This window comes from Dermochelys coriacea, chromosome 4 (assembly GCF_009764565.3).
Source record: "Dermochelys coriacea isolate rDerCor1 chromosome 4, rDerCor1.pri.v4, whole genome shotgun sequence".
Classification (NCBI taxonomy): Eukaryota; Metazoa; Chordata; order Testudines; family Dermochelyidae; genus Dermochelys; species Dermochelys coriacea.
In genome coordinates this window covers 70,950,591-70,976,672 of record NC_050071.1, presented here as the reverse complement: position 1 = coordinate 70,976,672, position 26,082 = coordinate 70,950,591, and the positions used below count along the sequence as shown (strand labels likewise).

The following is a 26,082-nucleotide window of genomic DNA, read 5'->3' as shown; positions in this document are numbered from 1 at the left end:
TGCAATTGGTGAGAATTATCATAAAGTTATCCTCTCTGTGGCCCAGCTCATACAGGGAGCTACAACACATATCTTACCAGTTTTGTAAGACCACAACAGAATACTGAACACCTAGATTTTTAGTTTCTCTCCTTGGTTCTGCGAGCAGATTGTGATGTAATTACAGGCAGCAAAGCTACATGTAACACCACCCCTGTGTAGGTCATCTGTGGGGACTGATAGTGGGACCTCTGAATGTAAAAAGCAGGGACCACTATTATTTGACCTAAAGAACCATATCGCTTAGCACGGGGGTTCTCAAACTAGGGGTCGGGAAAGGGGAGTCATGAGGTTATTACATGGGGCATTGCGAGCTGTCAGCCTCCACCCCAAACTTGCTTTGCCTCCAGCATTTATAATGGTATTAAATATATAAAAATGTGTTTTTAATTTATAAGGGGAGGGGTCGCACTCAGAGGCTTGCTATGTGAAAGGAGTCACCAGTACTGAAGTTTGAGAACCACTGTCTTAGAACCCTATAGCCAAGTAGTAAATTTAAATATGTAGGCAGCTGCTAATGGCTGACAGAGAGCCACACTGCATTCATAAGGGGGAAGAGTTTAGACAAACACCTAATTTGACATATCACTTTTAAAAGACTATGTGGCAAAGTAGAAGAGCTTTGGCTCTGTTATATACTAGTGACCTGGGTCACTAGTAGTAGTGATATAGTAATGACCTGGGTTCGAATTCCAGCTCTCTCTGAAATGCCCTTGTGCAATCTCTGTTACTTTTTCCGTTTAATGCATGAATGATAATAACCACCCAGTGTACAAAGCCTTGGTTCATAGTAAGGATTGCAAAAGTACAGAAATATTTTCAGTGCAATAGCTGGTATTAGAACTCATGGTCTCTGGCTTTGTAGGTTAGCATAGCATTTACTAGGCTAATCAAACACTCTCAACTTGCTTTCTAAAAATTGTGTGATGGCTGTAACTTTTCATGTCATTGTGAAACTACATGCAGCCAGAACCCAAACAATGATTTCCATGAGCAGTTTGTGAGAGCTGGCAAAACTGATGTAGTAAGTGACGGGAAAAGGAAGAATACCAACATTTGGGGAGGATCATCATGGAAAACACCTGTGTTTATGGTAACATCAAACCAATGTATCAGAACCCTGTTCTCCACTTTCCAGCTCCTATTCTTCTATCCCATGGTGTGGATTCTAAACTCCAAAATACACTGCAGTATCATATCCCCCTGTCATTTAATGCAAGTACTGGACACCAGAAGAATATATTTTAAAGTAATACAGATGTTCTAAAATGGCAATGAGATGTAAACAGAAAAGGATTAAAAAAAAAAAGTCCAAACCACCACCGACATGCACTGGCCATGAAAGGACACAGATGTGTAAAGCATCAGAGCATATTTATTATTTTGATTTATACATAACATTTAAATGCACCTATCCAGAGCTCTAGACGAGCCAAGTAAGACAAACCAAGTAATACAAACAAAAATAAATGTAGTTTCCTCCCCCAGTTTATCACCTGAAAAAAGAAAATACTCTAGCCGTAGATCCCAGCTCTCAATGCCCAAATCTCAGCAATCAGTTCACATATATCTGTATAAAAATGTGGGAAGAGATGGGTCTTGCAACATGTCCTGAAGGTCCATGAACTATTTTGGATGTAAATCTCATCACACAGCCTGGGATTAAAATAAATCATAAGCTGTCTGCAACTGTAACCCTTGGTAGGACTACTTCTTGGCTAGTCATTTTCATCCTGTTGTATCTCAGAAAATCTCTACAATAAGGCTTTATGTTAATGGCTTTTATTGGGAGCTTGCTGCTGCAGGGCTTTCCAAACAGATATCAAATCAGAGTCATTGCACCTGGTCCCATAGGATACAACTACACTGCAATAAAAGAGCTCAGCACAGCCGTGGCTGCCCTGGATCAGCTGACTTGGGCTTGCAGGTCTCAGGCTGTGGGGCTAAAAATTGTAGTGTTGATGTTTGGGCTCAAGATGGAGCCCGAGATCTGAGACCTTCCCTCTTTGCACAGAGCCTGTGCAGCTGTGAGGATCATTTGGCCCTTGTGTGGAGGGTTTAAGATTATCAATATAGTGGTTTGAGATTATCAATATAGCTGAATATTTTGTTTTTCAAGGAAAGAAAGTGAAAGATATAAATGCAGCTGTTGAAGTAATGAGAAGAATCCATTCCTTGCTGGAAAAATATAAAGATGTAATGGAGAAGACAGATTTTCAAAAGATTGTCAGATGTCTTAGATACTTTGGATTTGACAATTTAGCATGTACTTTAGATTCTTCCCAGGTAATGTGCGTATAACAACTGTACTATTCTACATGCATATAACTTAATCTCTGCTATAGTTTTTGTCATACAATTTTTATTGTTTTTTTTCAAAATATCTATGATTGCATACAAAAAAAACTAATGTTACAAGAATATTATTTAGATTGCAAAGTCAAGCACTTGAATTGTAGGAGATACCAGATTTGTGATTGCCCAGGCAATTTTATTTCTTCCCTGTTGTATGTACATCTTGTGCAACTAAGTAAGGAAGAGGCCCTGTGGGAAAAAATTGTGATCATGTAGAGGCTGCATTGTGCAATATATGAACAATAGGGCTAAATTAAGATTGCACGGGCAACTGTAAATCTGTCATTTCCTAACTTTCAAGTGCTAATTTGCCATCCACATAATGTTGTTTAAACAAAGTTTGATTTTTTTAAATATTATTTCCTAAGTGTATTTCTTTTAAAGAAAAAGGTAAGAACAAATTCAATTATGTGCAGCTGGAACAAGCACACCATTGTGCATTGTCATTTCACACTTTGAACTTGCAGCATTGCAGCATATTTCTGCCATCTAACCTACAGGAATAACAACATTAGCTGGCAGTTGGAGAAGGCAGTTATCTCAGAGGGAGGTTGGATCACTGGTCCAGGAGTGATCATGGAGGGAGCTCAGCTTGATATCTTTCTCTCTTTCATTCCCTCCTCTATCCAGGAGTGGGAAAAGCTCTTGCCCAATCTCCTACCTTCAGAGAGGATGGACTACAAGAGCCAGGGGCTATGACTAGGGGGCTTATAGGTGAGGAGAGCTCAGTTCGGTTTTTCCTCTCCCCCTACATCCCCTACCTGGTGGTATGTAGGAGCGTTACATGCTAGGTCTGGAAGGAGCAATGCAGCCTGGCTCTCTTCAACTCCATCAGCTGCTCCAGCAGCACTCAGATGCCTTAGTAGCTGCCCCACCTTATAATGTTCATGTGTAGTTATTATTCTGGCAGGCTGACAACATCTTCCTGAGGAACCAAAAACTAGAAAAGGGAAATGGTGATTTTTAACAGATTACATCTCAGTAAAAGATGAATGAAACTTAATGGGCAAGAAAAGGCACTTTTCCTGCTTGGTAGCTCACCCTCTGTATAATAACATCAAAGCCTACCACAAACAATGCAGATATTAGAGATTCTCAAAGAAACGGACACAAGAATCTTTTATAAAGGGAAGTGTTAGGCCACCTAAATATAGAACTTGCTGCTGGCTCCCTCTGTAATAAAATTAAAGGCTAGAAAAGGAGGAGTAAAAAGGGGAGGGACATTCTATAACAAACAAGTTAAACCTTTAAAACAAAATTGAGAAACTATTATAATTTAAATTAATTAACCTTGGTTCCATGTTATAATATCTAGAACATCACTCCTACATCTAGACTGTTATCCCATGTACTGCAGTCTGAGTAATGACCTGATCCTGTGAGGTGCTGAGTGCCTCTAGCATTCAGCACTGTTTTACCACCTCCTGAACTGTTCATTACCATCAACACCAAACGATGGCCAAAGGAGTTTCCAGGCGTCCTAATGCTACTGTTTAAGGTCCTGATCCTGCCATCACCTGCAGATTTCTTAACTTCTTGCTACTCTGAGACCATACTAATTCGATGCTTAATTGGAACGAGAAAATGTAACGTATTTTAAATAAAGCCTTTTCTTTATTGTAGGAAATGAATGACTAGATATAATATTGCTACTTCACTGAGAAGTGAAAAAAATTCATTATGATAATATAAACAAACAAGCTGCATCAAAAATTCTAAATGTTTACAGATTCCAGAGGATGACAGAAAAGAGAAGAAGGCAAAGATTTCTAAATATGCTGTTGGCATGGGAGCAGCTCGGTTTCAGCTACAGTACATGGGTCATTGCCTGTTACGAGAAGAGAGAACAGATCGAGATCCCAGGATCCAGCATTTTATTCCAGATACATGGCAGGTAATAATATATACTGTGAAATTTGACCTACTGTTTTCATAGGTAATCGTTGTTAGAAGAGCCAAAATTAAAATATAACAGAAAATTCTACAATGCCACATCAAAAAGCTGTTCACAGCCTCTCTGAAAAGCTGATTTTGGGAACTTAATTTTCAGGGACCTCCAATTTCACCTACAGTGGGTGGCAGGGTTGTGGGAAGAGAATAGCTTATATAAATATACAGACTTTCTATAAAATATAAACTTTCATATTGTAATGGTTTTCTTCTTGATTAGCTTTCAAGTAACTTTTTAAAATACAGATTTAGATTTCAGAATAAGCTGTCTGATCTCTAGTCCAGTTTTAGAAAAGGAAAGTTTATTGTAATTGCCTTGTCTGTTTGTAGAATAGTAGAGGAGAAAGTGGAGATGATGAAATTTATCCATAAGTCTGAGTTTATTTTTGATTTGTTGATGAATGAATGTTTTATTGTTTGTTTGCCAATTTGTGACAGGGTTTTACCTATTATTTATGTACATTGGGGTTTTACATTGAATTTTCCATAAACTGGTGACATAGGGTCTTAAAAAAATTTACCCAGATAAGATCACATCAGCTTCCTTGAAAGTGGTTTTATATGTCTGGATGTTTGATGTTTTTGGGGGTCATAGACTAACAGTCCCTATGCTATGGAAAATAAATAATATTTTTTTGATTGCTGGCTTAAGCAGGATTTTTTTCCAAGTTGATGTTCATTAATGATGACCTAATTCAAACTTTACTGGACAGAGTTTGAGGGCTACAAAGTCAGCCTTGCATCTGATTTTCTAAAGGCTTTGGAGGGAGGTGCTATAAGGCAGAGCGAGCAAACTTCATACCCCATAAGAATCAATAATAAGGCCAAGAAGCCTCTCCTTTTGGGACCTCAGGCAAAGACCATCTGAGGCAAGACTGACATTCCAGAATCTCATGTCTGGAGGGGAAGTCATAACAGCAACGAGCATGCTACTCCAACTTTTCACTAGTCTCTCCATGCATGCAAAGAAGGTCCATTACTGAGAAGCACTGAGCCAAGAGGACAAGACCATATGCTCCTAGCTTGTAGTTCTAAGTCCTGCTCTGTTATCTCTCCACAAGAGTCTTTGGGTATGGAGCAGGTAGAGTTTGTTCAGGAGGAGAAGGCCCCTATTGGGATGAGACAAAGGTCTATGTGGAAGCATGGCTGTAGGGAAGAAGGCACTGGAGTGAAACGTTTTTTTCCATAGCAGGGTGGCATAGAATTATGCAGTGGTAAAAAGAAAATATTATTGTGTGCTGGTGAACTGAAATGGGTTTAATTGTATCATAATATCTTGAACTGTATAAAAAAGATACTGTCTTGACATACAATCCATGCCACTCTTTATCTGCAGCGAGACCTTCTTGACATTGTAGATAATAATGAATCTGCAGTGATTGTAGCCCCTACCTCATCAGGGAAAACATATGCCTCCTACTACTGCATGGAGAAAATCCTGAAAGAAAGTAACGAGGGGGTGGTTGTGTATGTTGCTCCAACAAAGGTATGGCTTAAATGAGTAGAAGGCATAGTTTAATTAAAAGTTATTTACAGCAAAATAAAACATATTTCAATTAAATCCTCAAAACCTCAATTACATTGACTTTGCTGGAGTTAGTGATTTACACCTGCTGAGGATCTGGCCCAAGTGAGTTAAAACCTTAAGCTTCTATTCAATGTTGAAATCAGTGAATGCTTTAACTAAGTAAGGACATCAGAATTTAACATATTTGATGTTGTCTTGTTTTCTTACACCTGACACTATTTTTTTGTATGATGTTTGCAGTTTTATAGCACATGCTGGGTCCGAGCCTATTATAAAACATTAAAAATTATAAATATAAATATAATTACATTATAAAATATTCACTGTAATTTGCATTCAGGATTGACTTTAATGTATTTACATTGGTATAAAATTGGAGTAATATAATGGTGAAATAGCCTATTTGTTTATAGTTTTTATTTTCTTAGCTGTCTAAATTTTATTGACATGTTACTGATGTGTTGCTTTTCTTTAATAATCAGGCTCTTGTTAACCAAGTGTGGGCGACTGTTTATAATCGATTTAACAAAACACTGCCCGATGGCATGGTAGTATGTGGCATTTTCACGAGAGATTACCGCCATGATGCTCTGAACTGTCAGGTATACTCTGTTATTTCAGAGTTGTTGTTATATGATGTGCTTCTTTATTTAAATAACAAAGTTTGAATTTCTAGTAGACTGCACCGCAAAAAGTTCATCATGGCACTATTTTTTAAACTATGAACTTCCAAAGACATCAGAATATAACAGAAGAAAACACTAATATTGGAGAAATTGGAGAAAAGACCTTTCCTGATGTTTGAATCTCACTTCATTTTACATGAAGTTCCAATAGAGATGATAGATCTTGTGTGTACAACAGACTGGTTTGTTTACTTGCCAGTTTTCTAGATCAGTGGGTAATAATATACACTGAAGTTAACGATCTTGAAAATCATTCCCCGCTTTTTTTAACAAGTATGTTCTCAGTTTCATCTCTCTTTCAAGGAGTAAAGCAGATAAGCAGCTTAATTTAGCACTGCTATTTCTGCAGCTGCTCCTACCAACTGGAGTCTCTGATGGGTTCCTCTCTGCAGTTTTTCCCCAAGGCCACATGGCAGCGGGGAAGGGAAGGCAGCACCTGGGCCCTACATTTCCCAAAATGGGTGTGTGTCTCCCCTGCACAGTTCTGGATCTAGGAGGTGCTGGGGGAAGAGGTGGCACCTGCTGGGCCCCATTTTACCTCCTCCATTCACTACAGCCATCCCTGCTTTGGCTGTCTATGGAGCTGCTCCTACTGGCTGCAGTCTCTGGGATCTTGAACTATTTTCTAAAACAAATCTACATCTTGCATTTAAAATATAAATTAATAAGTGTCATCACCAGGTTAGCTTACTTTCTAAATGTAGTAATTCATTCCTGGCACAAAAAAGTAATTGAATTTTGGTTCTTATTAGAGAAGATTCATATAGTGTTCGAGAATGGGGTTTTGTACTGTGGGACTGTGTATTCTGCAGTCTGGAGCTTTTTTGGCCCCAGTTCAGTTACCCCGTAACAGGATAAGTATTCCCTTTTTTTGGTGAGAAATCTATTAGAAGAAGAATTTAAGAAGAAAGTGGATAGGGTTTATAATGGTTTGGCTAGTTCAGCTAATATTTAGATTATCTGAAATTTTGGATGCTTATCTGGGACATACCCAGATTCTGAACCTTTGGGGAATCAGCCACCTCTAGCTGTTATTCACTGAAAATAAAAAATGTGTATTTACATTATAAAAACTATGTCTTATAATAATGTCATTCGTCAGCAGGTTTCAAACTAATGGGCTGCAAACATTTTTTCAGGTACTAGTGACAGTGCCTCAATGCTTAGAAATCCTGCTGCTGTCACCTCACCGCCAGCAATGGGCCAAAAGGATCAGATATGTTATATTTGATGAGGTAGATTTCTACTGTCCTTCTTTGCTTCCACTGGAATTATTAAAGGTTGTTTAAATAAAATGTCAGAAGCTAAGTGAGTTTGGCATGTTTATATGGACATATTCTATTTTTTTTCCAACAAGCTCCATTCCCTCTTCCAACAGCATTTGGTCAGCTGTCTGTGCACCTTTTTCTTTTGGTACTATCACCCTCACTCATTTTTTTAAAGTCTCCTGTTCATTGCAATTCTCAGCTGGCCTGAAGCACTGGAATTCTAAAGAAAATGTCTCCATGTCTAAAGGAAATGCCATTTGTAATTCAGTTATGAGGGATGTTTTAAGTGCAATATTGAGCTCTCTTCTTTCACATAGAATAGGGTTCTATTCACAGGGGAATCAGGAGCACGCTGTGTCATCCTGTCTGGAGTGGCTCACAACTGTGAGTGGCTACATCAGGAAAGACTATCAGAAAACAAGGGCAGACACCCCAAACCGGTGGTATGTTCTATAATCAGATTTCACCAAACCAGTAATAAATTTGAATTCCTGGATCACTGTACCAGTCCTACCATGGAGTCACAGGCAGTCCCCTTAGACTTTCCAGTCTATCTTGCCACCCAAACAAACTGGGCTTTGTGATAATGGTCACTTAAACCAAAAATCACACTGTGTCAGGTTTCTCCCAGTCCCAACAGACCAGCCACTTACCCCAAATCAACTGATACTCCAGGTCTGACACCAAAGAGAATTCTGGCAGCTAATTCCATAGCAAACTAACTATAGGTTTATTAGCTAAGAAAAGGAAATGAGAATTTTTGAGAGCTTAAAGCAGAGAAAATATATTAGCAGGTGAGTCACAGTTTGTCAGTGCAAACTGTAGCAGAGATACAGTAATCTGCCAGTTTCCCAGAAGTCTCTCGGGGCCACCCAGAATAACTCTGAAGATCTCCATCTTCTAGTTCAGTTATTCTTCCCTGTTAGAATCCAAACAGTCCAGAGTAAAGGATTTTTCTTTCTTTGAATCCATATTTAAAAGAGCTGACAATGTCTCTACTCACATGGACTTTTCCTTTGATAATGATGAGTGAGGAATCCACTTTGAGTCTCTGACCTCAGGTCATCACCACAATGGCCATTTGCTTTGGAATTAGACTTTTCTGTTAAAGCCCGTAAGTCCTTCATTAGCATTTCACAAGATTTCTTTGATGGGTTATTTAATTACAGGGTATACACCATGTAAATGTTTTCCATTATATTATAACAGGAACAGATAAGCAAAAAACAATACAAGTAACATTACATTAGTTTTCATGAAGTTTAAACATCTAAATGCACATGTATATGTTACTCACTTTGATCTATAGTAATACACAAGCAAATTGGCGTATGGTATTGATCTGACCTGATTTGCCAGCATCAGACCCTGTCTCTAAATAGTATATATTTATCCTGGAAAACTTTATGGAAGTGCAATGTGCTGCTATTTCCCCTGCTGTGTGCAAAAAGAGTCTAATTTACTTTGTTAGGACTTGGAAAATTGGCAGGACAGTGGGGAAAATATTGTAAATCTACTGTATAGTATAGAAAGTAAAAAAAATTAGGGTTTTTTTTTCTAATGTCCATATTTAAAAGTGAATATTATGTCCAATAACAGGTCCATTGTCTTGGTGGTGAAATTGGAGCAGAAGTTTGGGAGCACCTTCTAGTTTTGATTCGATGTCCATTTTTGGCTCTCTCTGCAACTATTAGTAACCCCAAACATCTTACTGAGTAAATATAATGCGTTATTTTCTTGAAAGTGCAAAATGAGTTGTCTTATTTGATTTGAACTGCTTTGCTTTTTTTATCTCTGTGTATTTTGAAGACACATCTTTAGGGCCTTACCTTGCTATCAAGCAGTTTACATGATCTTGGGCTGCATACCCTGCCCCCTCTGCAGTCCCACAGAGTTTTTCATGAGACAATAGGAAGGAAATTCAGCACAGTTCACTGGATATAGTTTCTGGAATAACTTTCTACATTCTGTGAGTTGTGTCATGGGAGGGGATGATTTAGGTGACTTGCATTTATATAAGGGCCAATCCTTGAACCTAATGCATAAACCAAGTAAAGAGGTCCATCTGGGTCAAGGGAGACAATTCACATCGCAGACCATGTAGAAGCTCGAGAGCTACTCTGTAGCTGCTACTATAACCTTAGCTGCTGCAGAGCATTTAGTTAATGGATCTGTATGTTTGTGAATCTCCAGTTCTTCCTCTTCCCCCCACTCATCTGGCCAAGACCCCATCTGCCAGGGCATAGGGAAGCCCTACAAAGCTGGGTCCTAGCCTATATTAGGTGTTAAGACCCTACCTGCAGGCTTCCCACTGCCTGCTACCCAACAGAGTGAAATTGCATCAGTTCTACAACATTCAAGGCTTTCTTCACATCTGAGGAATTTAAAAGGGAAGAATTTATTCCATAATGACACAATGTCTTTTGTTCTCTTATTCTTGGTCTTATTTTACTAAAAGGGATATCTTTCATAGTATTTTTTGAGTATCAGAGAAGTCTGCAGTTTGCTTTTGCTAGTTTGAAGAACTTACAGTGGTTGATTTATTAGAATATATAAAAAAAATCATTTGTGCAGGTATGTTACATTGCACTACTTTTCCAGCAAATGCATTATTTTTTGTTTAGGTGGCTACAGTCAGTAAAGAGGTACTGGCAGCATGTTGAAAGTGTAAGAGAAGAAAGCTCTGGTTCTTCTACAACTACCAAGAAAAGCACTAAAAAACAAAAGAATATCAAGACAGTAAATAAATCATATAAAGTTAAATTGGGTACGTATCAGAATGCAACATTTAAAAAACCAGATTAGTCCTTTATATCTGATTTTTAAAAAGCATATGGTGAAAATCAGCAAATGTGAGTGTCTAATAAAATGAGATTTTTCAAAGGTGTTGAGTACCCACAACTAACACTGACTTCCGTGATAACTGAAGGTGCTTTTCACCTTTGACAATAAGACCATTTGCTTAGATGTGCAAGTTTGGTACTCAAGTTTGAAAATGGTGGCCTTTTGGTTTTAGTTTTAAAATTGCTTTAGATGTAGAAACTTACTATTCTGTTTACAGTGCTTTATGGAGAGAGATACAATGATCTGGAAAAATATGTGTGTTCCCTAGAGGACAATGACTTCAAAATTCATCACTATCACCCATGTGCTGCCCTAACTGTGGACCATGTAAGTTTAATGGTATAGTAAACAAAACCATTTTTGAAATGAACCATAAAATTAAGAAAACATACCTTCATGACATCTTGCAAGGACCCCAGTTTCCCTGCCCAGGTTAAAAAAAGGCAGGGGTTATGCAGAAACAGGGATTGAGCCCCTGTAGAAGGATTCATGTTGTGTCATTTTTGCAGCATTCATGTTCAAAGACAAATTCTGTCTTGTCTTTCTATCTCTCAAGAATGGCTGCTGCAACACAAGAACCTAAGGAAGGGCAATGTAGAACAAGATGGAAAACACTTGTCCACTGACGAGAAGATGAAGGGGGAACTCCTCCCTACACACATACATACAAACAATAAATCCTCTCTGCTTTCCTTTTTCTGGTATTACAGATAGGTAAATATGGCTTCCCTTCAGACCTGGCTTTTTCTCCACGAGAAAGTATTTTACTGTATGACTGCATGGTACAAGTCTGGGAAAACTGGCCAAGAGCTGACGTAAGCACGCATCACTTATATATTTTCACAACTAGTCTGAGCAGTTGTTTTTAGGAGGCCATTGCATGTTTGCCAGACGACATTGTCCGTACATATTTTGTAACAACATAGTTTTTCTGTTACCTGTTTTTAAGGAGCTAGATCCTGAGAAGTTTACACATTTTAAAAATAAAATAGTAATCACAAAAGCAGATGCAAGAAAATATGAAGAAGAATTGAAGGAAGAGCTAAAAAATTGGATTGTACATGACAACAGAATGAAGGTAACTACAATGATCAAGTTATGAGACATTCTTCTCATGTATGACTAGAAAGCTAGATTTAATACAAAGCAATTATAGTTCCATCAGTTAGAGAGTTAATGCATGTCATTTTTAAAAGCAGTTTTTAGTGTTCAAGTGTTCTAAAAAATTATGAATATTTTTGGAACTTTTTAGGTTTGTGACTTCCAAATACCATATTACTTAGGTTTTTCTGAACTTGATGACTTGATCTTAATCTGAGTGTCTGACAAGTTATGTACTAGATTTTGCAGATATATTGATGAATGATGATCTTGATGGTCTTCTAGGCTTTAGAAAAATCTCAGGGTTTACATTAACACTAAACATGGTATCAAGAGACTTATTGGCAAAAACTCAGGAAAATATATAACATAGTAGAATAGAACACCACACTCTCTGTGTACTACTTGGTAGATTTGAGTGTTAGTTATAACTTTGTCCATTTTAATGAGTATTGCTGTAATTACTTTGTTGACCAGATCTGTACAATAAAAGGTTAGTACAAATTGTACTTGTAGCTGTGGTTTCTAAGGTGCTTTTGATTATTAATTTGGATAATTGCTTATCTTCCTCCTGCCTTCTGGTTCTCCTTTAAAAATATTTAAACATTTCAAAATCTGTTCTTTTAACAAACAGAAATTTAGTGCTAGGCAGTCTGTTATCCTACATACAACATCTTGAGGATGCGGAATAATTCTGTTACTTACCAAAGTCAAGGTTGTGATCAGACTAGAACTGATAATCATTTTAGATAAGAGAAATCTGCGGCCTTATTAAAAAAGTACTCCAGAATGAACCTTGCATATTCGTCATCTAATCATTATCTCTGTTTCTAGGCTAACAAAGTGCTAAAGTTACTCAAACCCTATCCTACCTATTGTTCAGAAAAAAACATGGAGAACAATTTCCCATGTTTTGTGGAAAAACTAAGACAGATGGATAAACTGCCTGCATTGTTTTTTCTGTAAGTCACACAAATGCAATAAAAAAAACTTTACAATGTATATAGTGGAGAAATATTGCACATAATATTGCATGAAATATTGCACATGGGCTTAAATTGCAGGAAGGGAGATTTAGGTTACACATTAGGAAAAACTTCCTAACTGTCAAGATAGTTAAGCACTCTGTCATTGGAGGGTTTTAAGAACAGGTTAGATAAACACCTGTCAGGGATGATGTAGATAATACATAGTCCTGCCTCAGTGCAGGTGACTAGACTAGGTGATGTATTGAGGTCCCTTCCAGACCTACATTTCTATGATAATCAAAGAAAATGTCATGAAGCCAAGGAATCTACCAAGGTATAGCAATATTACGGAAAATGTAATTGGCACAGAATAGTTTTACCATTAAATCTGAAATAGTTTAGACTAAAAATAATCACTCTTTAACCCTTTTGCTGCAAGTCCATCACATGTGTAAGTGAATAGCATGATTTTGTACCTAACTGTGTGGAGAAGCTTCTGTTCTTGTGACAAGTTGTTGGGCGTGGCTGGGGTATTCAAAGGGTCACTTTTTACAGTGTAAGGAAGAGTTTTGAATGCTTGTTGTAGCTAAGAATAGGTACAGAATTGTGGGCTGTCAGGTGTCTGTAAAATTAAAATAAAAAAACCCCAAAAAACAAACAAGCAGCTCTCCTTTACTGGGTTAATATGAAGACCCAGTACACCTTCCACTGTAATTCTCAAAACTGATAATTTGAAGAAAAAGTCATTGTTATTTATTAAATATATTTTTAATTAAAAGATTGTTTACATTCATGAATATTTCCACAGATTCCCTTTCTTAGATGGCCTGAGACACCATGTTATGTTAAAAAGTAGTTAGTCTAAATGGGTCAAGAAACCTCATATCCTATGCAATATTGTACTTAGAAGCTGTGTAGGTGTGTGAGTTCCTGCATATATCCAGTTCTTGGGGATTTTTTTTGTATCTGCCACCAAATCTCAGAACTTAGTAGTTTTGACTAGATTTCTACCATTATCCTTTTCAAGCTCCAACTCTTCTTTATTGGGATTTTGGTTTAGATATTTCAAAATTTTAAAAGAAGAAATTTTGTTGTTTTTGCTGTCTTCCTAAACACTCATTTTGAGTCAAGATGGCTAATGACAAATCAGGTTGTAAATTCATCTCACATCCTCAAAGGATCTCTCTTGGATAAGTTGTATATTGGTGTGGGGCAAAAGGGCACTGATAAAAAGTGCCCGGCCTGTTCCTTTTTTCTCATGTCATTATTATACTGATCACCCTATCTGAACACTTTGACCATTACATTGGTCACTCTTCACAGTCAGAATGTGACTCTTAAGCTCTCTTAAAATAGGAGTTGTCTTTACTTTCATTCTTGGTGTGGATGACTTTGGCTTCAATGCCTTGTTGGTTTTCTGATCTGTTGCCTCAGATAATGTGAATCAAATATGCATCTGCCGTATCAGTTCTGAAGCACAGGAAAAAGAATGAAGAGGTCCTTGAATCTAAAGGCTCAGCCATAGAGATCCAGTTTTGAGGCAGCCTGGGTATCCTTGTGTGCATTCCTGGAGCAGCAGCTTTCAGCTCCATCACTAGTAGTATCAGTACTTTCAGTTTGCGGTCATACCTTCGCATTGCTGTCTGGACACATGGCTTCTGTGATGGGGTCACAGACAGACAAAATAGTCATGCCCCAGCTCAGCTGTGAGAAATATCACTTATAGAAGGAAATACCAAAAAATGTGATAACTAATGAGGGAAGGCCTAACTATATAGAGGGAGGAACAGGAAGAATAGAGGAAGAAGAGTTTGGGATTGCTGAGGAGCAATAATTCTCTATAGCAGCGATTCTAAAATGTTAGCAACCAGAGGACCCCCATTTTTATTTAAAATTTTTCGCGGATGTTGGCCTGGATTGGGATGTTCTTTTAGAAGCCTTTTTCTTTCTGTGGAGGATACGTTTCCTTACGCTTTCCTCTCTTTTATTTTGCTTCCTTGAATATGAGCAATGTGAGATTGTGCATGATCCTTCACAACATACACAAATGTGTAGCACTGAAATGTGTAGCACTCATCTCTTGATTAGGAAGCTATACCAGACACCCATTTCACAAAGGTGTAGTGCATTACCTTTTCTGGTTATTCCAATGATGCAGCTCTGTAACAGCAGTTTCATAGGGAGAAAATTACTGTGGTTTACTTACATGTAGCTGGCATTTTCTTAGTATGTTTCTTTCACAGATTCATACCTGTCCTCGCTCCTCTCTGTATGTTTCAGTATCTAAATTCTGGGAAGATAGATAAGAAATCAGGGTGGCAGGATCTTGCATCTCATTAGAATCTTGCTCAGAATATGGCTTTGCACATTTACTGAGACATATGACTCCAGCCAGGATAGTTGGCCATCTTTTTATACATTAAGAAGTGGAAACAGCACAAAGATATTCCTGCATGAATGCATGCACAACAGTGCTCTACAGTATGTAGAGGCAATGTATTTGAGAAATCTAGTTACTAATGAGTTACCTAGTTTTTAAATTCTATTTTAAAGATTCAACATTAAAAACGTGGAAAAATGGGCTGAAAATATAAAAAACTGTCTGGAGAAGAAGCAAAAGAGTAAACAAATGCCAAAGACTGAAAAGCAAGTACATTTGCTAACAAACAGATTGAAAAAAATGGAAAAGTCCATGCAGAAGAATCAGACTGTGTAAGTATTATTTGCATTTGAATCTATTGAAACGATTTCTATTAGGTTCAATGTTTAACTTCTTGTACCACATCTATATGAAAGAGACCTTTCTAAACTAAAAAACACTTGATTTTTCTCTTACTTCCCCTTCTACCTGTAGTCTTTCTCTGGGACTGTCTAAAGAAAAACTAGCCAAGGTTTCAAAGAACTTTCTTTAAAAAAATATAATGCTTACTTGCCTACCTCTCCAGAGAGCCCATAGCAAGCCTAGCTCCCTGATTGTGCAAAAGAGACAGTTTTTATATTTTTCCCAGCATGCCTTGTTGCGGCTAGGACGATAGTCTGGCTGCTCTAGTACACTAAATATCCCAGGTTCAGAAAGAGAGAGAGAGAGAGAGAGATGGAGTGGTTGGTACCACCAGGAGCCAGTCAGAGTCAGTCTGATTTCTCATCATTAAGGGTATGCAGTGCTTAATTTGTAATGAAAGATGCATTGGGGCTCAAGTATCACACTAGCAGCAGTGCAACATTTCAGGGATGTTCCTCTGGCAGCTGTGACATGTGAGTGGAGGCAGAGTGTTGCTCTGCTACTTGAATCTGTTATGCACATAAAAGAACTGATGTGGCACACCAGAGGTGCCGGGGCTATGAACTGGCAAGCCTAGAGAGACCAGGCTATGAACTGTCAAGCCTAGAGATGCCTGGGCTCAGCCCTAGCACAAATTTAAGCACTGAGGGTATGTCTACCTTACAGCAGCATAGCGGTAGCGCACGAAAGCTTATGCTCAAATAAATTTGTTAGTCTCTAAGGTGCCACAAGTACTCCTTTTCTTTAGTGCTGCTACTGTAGCCCTGTAGTGTAGACCCTTCCTACATTGATGAAAGGAGTTTCTTTTTATCAGTGTAGTTAATCCACCTCTCCTTGGGATGGTAGTTAGGTTGACAGAAGAATTCTTCCATTGATTTAGCTGTGGGCGTTAGGGTTGACCTACCTGCATTGCACAGGGTGTGAAGTTTTTCACAGCCCTGAGTCATGTACCTAAGTTAATGTAATTTTTAGGTGTAGACCAGGCCTAACAGGAGTGGAGACAAGAGTTCCAGCTCACCCTACTCACAGCTCTGTTCTTGGGCCCTAAACCAGAGTTAGTAGTTTAGATTTTCCTCAAACTCCATGTTAACTTTCCAAGACCACTTTCTCACCCCCAATGACTGTACCCCCTGTATATCATTTATTTCTTTGGAGAAAAACCCTGACATGGGCTAGGGCTGATCCCTAGAGGGTTCCTTTACCATCCTTAAAGGGCCACCCTGTTACACAACAAACATTTTCTTTCTGATTTTTTTCAGGTATATCAGACCAAATTCATACAAAAACTAAATACAAATCAAAACTGAATACAAGTTGGATTGTACATTTTTTTGCCCACCTGTGGTACCTCGAGGCTCTGCCCTCGTATCATTTTTCAGTTGAGTCAGAAGTGGAGTGTTTGACGAACACATTCATATTTTTTCATAGACCTAACCCTGCTCCACTGGCATCAGTGGGACTTCTGCCATTGACCTCAGCAGGAGTAGGTCCTGTATCTGAAAACAAACATCAGCCTGATGGTGTACTGTGTACAATCTGGCAGAAGGATTGGTCTGGTGGGAATATCACAAAACAAAAACAAATAATAAAATGTAGTGAACGACTTTCAAAACACCGATTGCAGATTTTCTTAAATAAAGGTTCAAACTAACAACTAAAGTGTATTTTGTATAGTGGCATGAAAATTACATCAAGTAAAATTGATAAAATGATACTTGAGGAGGCTGAGCATGAAAATTTGATGGAAAAACTTGGGAAGATAACTGAAATCCCTCCGGATTGCACCTATGCAAATAGCCAAGCTGTTGATACAGAGGTAAGAAAAAAGCAAAAGTGCTGCTAATTCTACATTCCAATAATAAATGCTGGGCCCTGAGAAAGAACTTATTCTGCAAAGGTTCTTCTACTGCCCTCATCAGTGTAGTATCTGAGCACCTTCCAGTAGTCTTTAAGAGATGTGACTAACTTCTGTCATGTATGATTGGTTCTCTCTCTCATTGTCTTCCCGGGGGAGAACTGTGCGCAGTGTAGCCTCTAATGTTATGTTTCTTTAAATGTACTTGCTGATAAGTGTTTGCTAGAGAAGACAAGGTGAAAGAAGTGTACCTTGCACTTGGAATGGAATGTGGTGTGGTTTGTGATAGCCTGTAGCTCCCTGTGGGGGTGTGTTCCATACTCTGAGACTGGCTTCCGAGAAAATTCCATCTCCCGCACAGACAAGCTTTATTCTTGTGTTAGAAAGTTCCATTGTGCCTAAGAAGCAGAGCTGTGAGCCATGGTCCTTATCCCAAAGATTTAGATGATTTTTTAGATCTCCTAAACCCAGGCTAGTCCACTGATGATTAGGACCGAGACCTTGAACTTGGCTTGATGTTCTATGGAAAGTCAGTGTAGAGAGTAGAAGACAGGTCTGATTTGCTCAGGATAGCCAATGTTGCTGAGTATTTTCTACTAGTTGGAGTTTCCTAAGGGTGATGGCTTCATGTCCAAGTGTATTACATTGCTGCTTTTACTTTTATTGGTAAAACTATTATAAGGGTAATTAAATATTAATCAAAATGAAACATTGTATCTGAGATAAATTGCCCCCTTTTACTTTGAAAATTAATAAATTTTTAAATGTATGTGATATATATTTCAAAAATACATCCCAGAGTCTGAAACTCTCCCCACCATTAGTTGCTAGCAAACTTAAAATCAGTCTGTCTTGATTGCTATTAGATATTAGCTTTATTAGACTTAAAATATATTTGTCTACTTTAAAATATATATGCCACACACAAACATTTACTTATCCCCCAGTTGGCCTCTTGCTGGCCCTGATTTCACTTTAGGGACTACAGATTGACTCTTTTTCCAGCTATTTGTTACCTTAACTCAAGGTCAATTTCAGATAGTCATACTCATGTTGAGTAGCACTGTATACCCTATTGGTTTCAGTAGACTAATGGAGGAGTAAGGTACTACTCAAATGAATAAGAGTGGCAGAATGTAGCCCTTTATCTATTTCTTACTGCTTGATTTTCTATGCTGGAAAAAAAAGTTACAGTGATGAGCACTATAGAAATTTCTGCCACTCTTACTCATATCAATTAAAAATGCTCACTTAGTTAGGTTTTACTCCATGTAAAGGTGTAAGAATTGCTTGAACTGCAAAAAACCAAAAAACAAAAAATACCTTGACTAAATTCAATGAATCAGATCTCAGAAAAGAGGTTTAACCAACGTGTTATTTAGTTTGAAATGTGTCACTGGCAACCCACAGGATTATCTCATAACCCAAGTAGTGTTTTAGGCTACATCTGCATCTCTTGCTCATTGGTAGTAACAGATTTCCTATTGAGAGCACTGTTTGGCCAAAGCACGTAATTTTAGAACAATGAATGACTCAATTGTATTCTATTCTGGCACTGGCTTAAATGAATGTAAATAAAAATGAAAAATATCTAAAACTTTTCATTTTCTTAGATTTTGCAGAAGGTGATTCATCAAGTGAAGTTCATGAAAACAAATAAAACACTGAAAACACTGGCACTGAGAGGAATTGGATATCATCATGCTTCTGTGTCACAAAAAGGAAGACAGATGGTGGAGATGCTCTTCAGGATGGGATTTATCCAGGTTCATCATTTTTCATAATTTTTTTTTAAGTATACAACAGTATCTGCTTTGAGAATTAAATATTTTTTACACATAATCTCCTCACTTACTGGGGGGAAAATGTAAGTGCAAGCACAATCCCCACAAAATGTACATTAAATGTATTCCTTAGTGCAGTGGTTCCCAAACTTGTTCTGCCGCTTGTGCAGGGAAAGCCCCTGGTGGGCCTGGCCAGTTTGTTTACCTGCCGTATCTGCAGTTCGGCCGATCGTGGATCCCTGTGGTCGCGGTTCGCTGCTCCAGGCCAATGAGAACTGTTGGAAGCAGCAGCCAGTACTTCTCTCGGCCTGCGCCGCTTCCATGCTCACAAACAAACCTGCACGGCCCGCCAGGGGCTTTCCCTGTACAAGCGGTGGAACAAGTTTGGGAACCACTGCCTTAGTGAACAAATTGCATTGCATACCAAACGGACACCATTTTAAAATACCTAAGAGAAAATACAATAGAATCTTAGGCCCTAATCCTGCAAATATTTACATTTGTGCATGTGAATAAAGTTAAACATAAATATTAGCAGGATCAGGGCCTTGTTTTGTATGTCTTTCAATATAAATTGTTTAAAATACTTTACAGTGTTTAATAATAAAAATACTTGGCTCTTTCATACAAACTTATTTGAATATCCAAAACTGCTCAGAATTTTTTAAGCTAAAGATAAGCATGATAAGTAAGATTGGGATATTGAGATAGAAAAGTCAATTGACTTTCTGTGAGAGCCAAGACAATCCTTCTGCGCCTCCCTACACCAAAAAAACCCAAACAGCAACCACACACCAAACCCTAGTTAAAACAATGTGCAACCAGGGCACAAGAAGACAGAAGAAGTCACATAAAAATGGACAAACTAAGTTAGTGTAAGCAATTATGACTTATCACTGAGGGGGGAACCAAGTTGTACATTAACCGTTAAAGGCATTATGATGTTAATAATTTTAAAAATCCAAATAAAAATGAAAGTGGCAGCAGTAATCCCTTACTTGTGTAGCAATGATTTTCCACAGCTGCTCCATATTGTCTGTTCACCAGTCTCCCTTTCACTTGTTGAGCTACTGCCTGTACCTAATTTACTCTGTTTATAATTCCATGATTTCAATGGTGGAATATCTGTTGTGGGTGCCTGTTATCTTCCTTACCTGGAAGTAATAATGTACAGAGGTGCATTAATTTTCTATGTAGCATTTCTATCTTTAAGACTATCAGAATGGAAACACATGTTTATAAATATAATTTTCGATACTTATGTTTATTTTCCTAGGTGGTTACAGCTACTGGAACACTCGCTTTAGGAATCAACATGCCATGTAAATCGGTTGTCTTCACACAGAATTCTGTGTATTTGGATGCTCTGAACTATAGACAGGTATTGAAATACACAGGCAGTTTAACTAACACACATCTGTACACACATACATATATTTAGACAGAAGTTTTGGACAGCTATATATGTGTATATATATAAAAAACTGGTCAAAATATTTCTGTCTAAAAAGTTTGATGAAAAAGGGAAAACACACACACCACAAGCGAAGATTCTAGGCATATGATTAAGACCCTACCAAATTCACAGACACGAAAAACACATCACGGACCATGAAATCTGGTTTCCCCCCATGAAATCTGGTCTTTTGTGAGCTTTAACCCTATATGATACAGATTTCACGGGAGGAGACCAGGGTTTCTCAAATTGGCCGTCCTGACCAAAAAGGGAGTTACAGGGGGGTCGCAAGGTTATTTTAGGGCAGTTGCAGTATTGCCCCCCTTACTTCTGCGCTGCCTTTAGAGCTGGGCAGCCAGAAAGCAGCAGCTATTGGCTGGGCACCCAGCTCTGAAGGCAGCGCCCCGCCAGCAGCAGTGCAAAAGTAAGGGTGGCAATAACATACGATGCCCCCTTATTTCTGCACTGCTGCCTTCAGAGCTTGGTGGCTGGAGAGTGCCAGCTAATGACTGAGGATCCAGCTCTGCAGGTAGCAGAGCAGAAGTTAAGATGGTAATACCATACCCTACCATCCTTACTTCTGTGCTGCTACTGGCAGTGGCTCTGCCTTCATACCTGGACTCCCAGCCAGCAGCCACCACTCTCCAGCTGCCCAGCACCGAAGGCAGTGCCGCTGCCAGCAGCAGTGCAGAAGTAAGTGTAGCAATCGCAACCCCACCTACAAGAACTTTGTGACCCCCCCAACTCCTTTTTGGGTCAGGATCCCTACAATTATAACACCATGAAATTTCATATTTAAAAAGCTGAAATAATGAAATTTACTATTTTAAAAATCCTATGACCATGAAATTGACCAAAATGGACTGTGAATTTGGTAGGGCCATACATATGATCAATTTCCAAGTCATAAAATAAATCAATCTACTCTGCATTTTCTACCTACTTAATGCAACCTACTTACATTGCCCCCATCAGTATAGTCCGAGTGCTTCACAACCTGCAATGTATTATCCTCACAACACCCATGTGAGTTAAGGAAGCACTGTTATCCCCATTTTACAGATGGAGAACTAAGGCACAGAGACACTATAGGTATGCCTGCACTGCAATTAAACACCTGTGGCTAGCCAATGAGAGCTGACTTGGGTCATTTAACTGTGGTGTAGATGTTCATGTTTGAGTTGGAGCCTGGGCTCTGGGACTCAACCCCCTTGCGAGGTCCCATAGCCCAGGCTCCAGCCCAAGCCTGAATATCTACATCACAATTAAATAGCCATGTAGTCCAAGCTCTGTGAGTCCGAATCAGCTGACATGGGCCAGTCACAGGTGTTTAATGGCAGTGTAGACATACCCTATGTGGCTTGCCTAACATCAAACAGGAAACTTGTGGCAGAGGAGGAACTTGCATGTGGTTCTCCCAAGTTCTAAGCAAGTGCCTTAACCACTGGGACATCCTTCTCCTTTGCTACCTTACCTACCCTGTGTCCTCTACCCAATCTCCCCTGGACTTATTCTAACATTTTTACCCCTGAGGAAATTCAAATGGTTGCCATTAAAATAAAAATCAGGGTCAGAGAGATGTCTCCTTTTTCTTTTTCCAAATGAGGAACTACACCCCATCCAATCAAACTAAGTGCGCCTGAATTCCAGGATGGACAAAACTCAGTCCTGCACCTCTGACAGGTTTTCCTTATATAAAAATGTCACTACTTTAAAAAATGGAATATCAGAAAAATAGAACTTTGTACCATTGTCAGCTCCCAAGGAGTACCAACATTTGCTTTCACCAGAAGGTTCTGAGATATCGGACCTTAACAATATCATGATTCTGGTTACCAAGAAGCTATTTTAGAGGTTTATTAAATTTTCCTCTAAGGCCTGACTGTTGGACTCATGATTAAGGCACCTGGCTTGACTGGTGGGAAGAATACAAAAATAGTCCCAATAAAAATATTCCATAGTAGCAGCCATGTTAGTCTGTATTCGCAAAAAGAAGTACTTGTGGCACCTTTTTTTTTCCACTGATTTCTCCACTTCCCCTGCATCTCAGATCCTCTCTTCCCTATCTAGAAGAGTAGCACCTCCATAAATACATATTATGGATTCACAGTTTGTCTTTCTGTACTGACAGAATCAAAAATCCCTCTGATATGCTTCTTTCAAACCAGAATAACTGGCATTATTGCAATGACTTTGTGCTATCATGGAAATGAGAAAAAATAAAAAGTTGGCATTGCTCTCTCTAGATGTCCGGACGTGCTGGACGACGTGGTCAAGACTTGCTGGGAAGTGTGTTTTTCTATGACATTCCATTGCCAAAAGTAGACAAGCTTATAAAATCCAATGTACCTCAGCTGAGAGGCCAGTTCCCTCTGAATATTTCCCTGGCACTGAGACTTATGCTGTTGGCTGCAAAAGCTGATGACAAAGAAGATGCAAAAGCAAAGGTATATTATGTAGTTGTAGGCTATCAGTACTCAGTTAGATAATGGAATCTGTTATATATTTTTAGATCACATGTTGAAGAATTTTTATTTAGTTTGACACCAAATTACTAAATATGTATTTTTGCTAACCTGAAAAATCTGTTTTTAATAAATGGGGGAATTTCAGATTTCTAATACACATTAAATAATGCAAAATAATTCTGATCTTTCCCTTTCCCTACACTGTTCACATTGTTTTCAGTGGAATCTAATTTTATTAAGTGATATGTATTTGGATCAAATATATCTATACTGTTTTTATATAGATCTTACAATCACAGAAATTAGATGAAAAGGCCCTATAAAATCCTCCAGTAGATTTTTAATATTTTGTGTAATATTAAATACGTCAGACAATGATCCTAATAGATCTCAATGTCAAGTTTTCCTGATAGTCATCCTAAATTTTCCCTTTGTTAATTTCATCCTATTATTTCCAGGAAACTCTTTGTACTAATCTCAGCAATTCCTCTCCCTATTTGATGTTTACACCATTCAAATGTTTGCAGATTATTACATTGTCTCACCTTTAGCTGCTTTTAGACAAGTTACATTTATTTAGTTCTTTTAATCTTTCCTCAGAAGTCAATTGTTCTAGCACTCTGATCTTTTTTTTCCTCTTCTCTGAACTCCCTCAAATTTTGTCAGTCTTACTGCTAGTGAGGTGTCCAGAAACAGATGTAATAGGAACAAAACCATACAAAAGGGCATGGACAGATTTAAGGGGCAATAGGACAGTAAATGCCACCGCCTTCTCCCCATGTTGCAGTGTTCCTGGAGTGGTTTAAACAACAAGCTGTCTCTTATATCAGTAAGAAGGCAGAGGGAAGGGGAAAAGGAGCAGAGAAAGAGGACTCAGCTGCTTAGGGAGAGGAAGTTTATCTTACTGTCTTTTATAAATACACCTTCACCTCTTCTTCCCTTTTCTCTTTCTTATGTAGATTGCATCCAAGAGTAATTTTGTCCCCAAAGTGGAATGGGGAATGGATACACAGACCCTCCCCATGAGGGTACCCTGAGGTCCCCAACAGCATAATCCCCCCTTCTCCCAAAAGATCCCCAGAGCATTGTTGATCATAAGCAGGGCATTCCCTAGCAAGTCACTAATTCAGACATTTTAGAGAGTGATAATTGAAGTATTTTTCCTCCTAAGGTTTTATCATTGTTGAAGCATTCACTTCTCTCCTTCAACCAGCCAAGAGTCGTGGAGATATTAAAGCTCTACTTTTTATTTTCTTTGCAATTTCTTGTCAAGGAGGTAAGATTCCACCTTGTCTTTCTGTTAATGAAATGGTTTATCTCTACATTTAGTCTTTGGCGTTGATCCTGCAATGAGCTCCACATGAGCTCAGGGACGTGTCCATGAACGTGCTATGAATGCTATTATTTTATAGATCAAACCAGCTATCCTGGTTATTATTGCTTGTGTTGTACATGTACCTCAGTTCTTCCACACAAGCCTGAGGTTTTCACTAAAAATTACTTATATCAAAAATGCTGAATCATGATATTTTAAGAAAAAACAAATTGTGCAAAAGAACTACATTTCAAATGGTTCCATCTTCCTATTTTTTTGAGTGGGGGGCTCTGTATCTCATTTGAGATGTTTATTACATAATACATAATCTGAAGGGCACTGTCACATGTTTTAGCCTTGGTAGGTTGAGAGCTGAGCCTAACAATCTAGTCGGTAAGTATCACATGTGATACCACCATTCTTAAGAAACGCCAGTCAGTACAGCTAAAACACTCAGAAACTGTAACCTCTGATTTTACTCTTTATTGCAGTTTTTAGGGGCAATATCTGGTGGTTATAATGCTCCATTGTAATTAAGTTTATATTATATCTCACACTACTAGAATGATCCACTGTACTGCAAGGCGTGGAACAGAGGAGAATGGTTTTCTATGCAACTCCCAGAGTCACAGAATTCTCCACAATGGTGGCATGAGCATATTTAATGTTGAACAATATCATGGTCCAAATTACAAAAATGACAGTCATTTAATACAAGGATTAATACAAGGTCCAGTCATATATTACTAGTTTGTTTAATTCTTTAGGGATATTTGGATCAAGAAGGCAACACCATGGGATTTGCTGGACTTGTAAGCCATCTGCATTATCACGAACCTTCCAATCTTGTCCTAGTCAGCTTTCTTGTGAAGGGCTTGTTCCACAAACTGTGCCAGCCAATGAGGAAAGGTAAGTTCATGTTCACTACCTTTTTAGGTTTCAGAGTAGCAGCCGTGTTAGTCTGTATTCGCAAAAAGAAAAGGAGTACCGGTGGCACCTTAGAGACTAACAAATTTATTAGAGCATAAGCTTTCGTGAGCTACAGCTCACTTCATCGGATGCATTTGCATTTGCATCCGATGAAGTGAGCTGTAGCTCACGAAAGCTTATGCTCTAATAAATTTGTTAGTCTCTAAGGTGCCACCGGTACTCCTTTTCTTTTTGCGACTACCTTTTTATTAAGTTAAGAAATTGACACTAAATTAAAAATAATTGTTAAAGAGTAGAAGACAAGTTACATATATATGGGAAAAAAGAACCCAGATATATTCCATCTCTTCTGGTTATTTCCTCCAGTCAACCAACATCACCTCTGTCTTGGCACAACTGAACTTCAGCCAACTAGCCATCATCCAAACCCCTATCACAGTTACACACTGAACAAACAGAGACACTGCACTGTTCTGATCTGATTAAAAAGATGAGTGAATGTTGCAATTTTGGATAATTGCATCTATGACCTCTCTTTGGTTTGCTCAAAGGGTCCATTAGGTCTCACGCTTCCAGTATCACCTCTCTCTGGTCAGGGACTTGCATTTATCCGCCTCCAGACCTGGCATGTAGGCTGCATCCCCCTACAATTCACTGTGATTTTTCCTGCAGGTCTGATTTGTTCAGCACTTGCAGTTTCACTCTCTCTCAAGGACTAAGATAGTACTTTACTAGGGACCAAACAGCCTTACA

The 26,082-nt window shown here is 38.5% G+C and overlaps 1 protein-coding gene across 2 annotated transcripts in view; it reads left to right on the top strand.

Annotated features, from left to right (window-relative positions):
• Positions 1–26,082, top strand: part of LOC119854620 (probable ATP-dependent RNA helicase DDX60) — a 73,590-nt gene that overhangs the window by 35,799 nt on the left and 11,709 nt on the right. Inside the window, exons 15-32 of one of the 2 annotated variants that reach the window (XM_038399393.2) lie at positions 2,159–2,325; positions 4,124–4,288; positions 5,681–5,830; positions 6,355–6,474; positions 7,698–7,793; positions 9,426–9,541; positions 10,451–10,593; positions 10,888–10,997; positions 11,381–11,485; positions 11,620–11,748; positions 12,606–12,733; positions 15,293–15,451; positions 17,196–17,337; positions 18,990–19,142; positions 20,437–20,541; positions 22,863–23,063; positions 24,256–24,360; positions 25,167–25,308. In XM_038399393.2, the coding sequence (XP_038255321.1) occupies positions 2,159–2,325; positions 4,124–4,288; positions 5,681–5,830; positions 6,355–6,474; positions 7,698–7,793; positions 9,426–9,541; positions 10,451–10,593; positions 10,888–10,997; positions 11,381–11,485; positions 11,620–11,748; positions 12,606–12,733; positions 15,293–15,451; positions 17,196–17,337; positions 18,990–19,142; positions 20,437–20,541; positions 22,863–23,063; positions 24,256–24,360; positions 25,167–25,308 (2,436 nt within the window). The remainder of the gene's footprint in view (positions 1–2,158; positions 2,326–4,123; positions 4,289–5,680; positions 5,831–6,354; positions 6,475–7,697; positions 7,794–9,425; positions 9,542–10,450; positions 10,594–10,887; positions 10,998–11,380; positions 11,486–11,619; positions 11,749–12,605; positions 12,734–15,292; positions 15,452–17,195; positions 17,338–18,989; positions 19,143–20,436; positions 20,542–22,862; positions 23,064–24,255; positions 24,361–25,166; positions 25,309–26,082) is intronic. The other variant, XM_043513341.1, reaches the window with a different exon arrangement.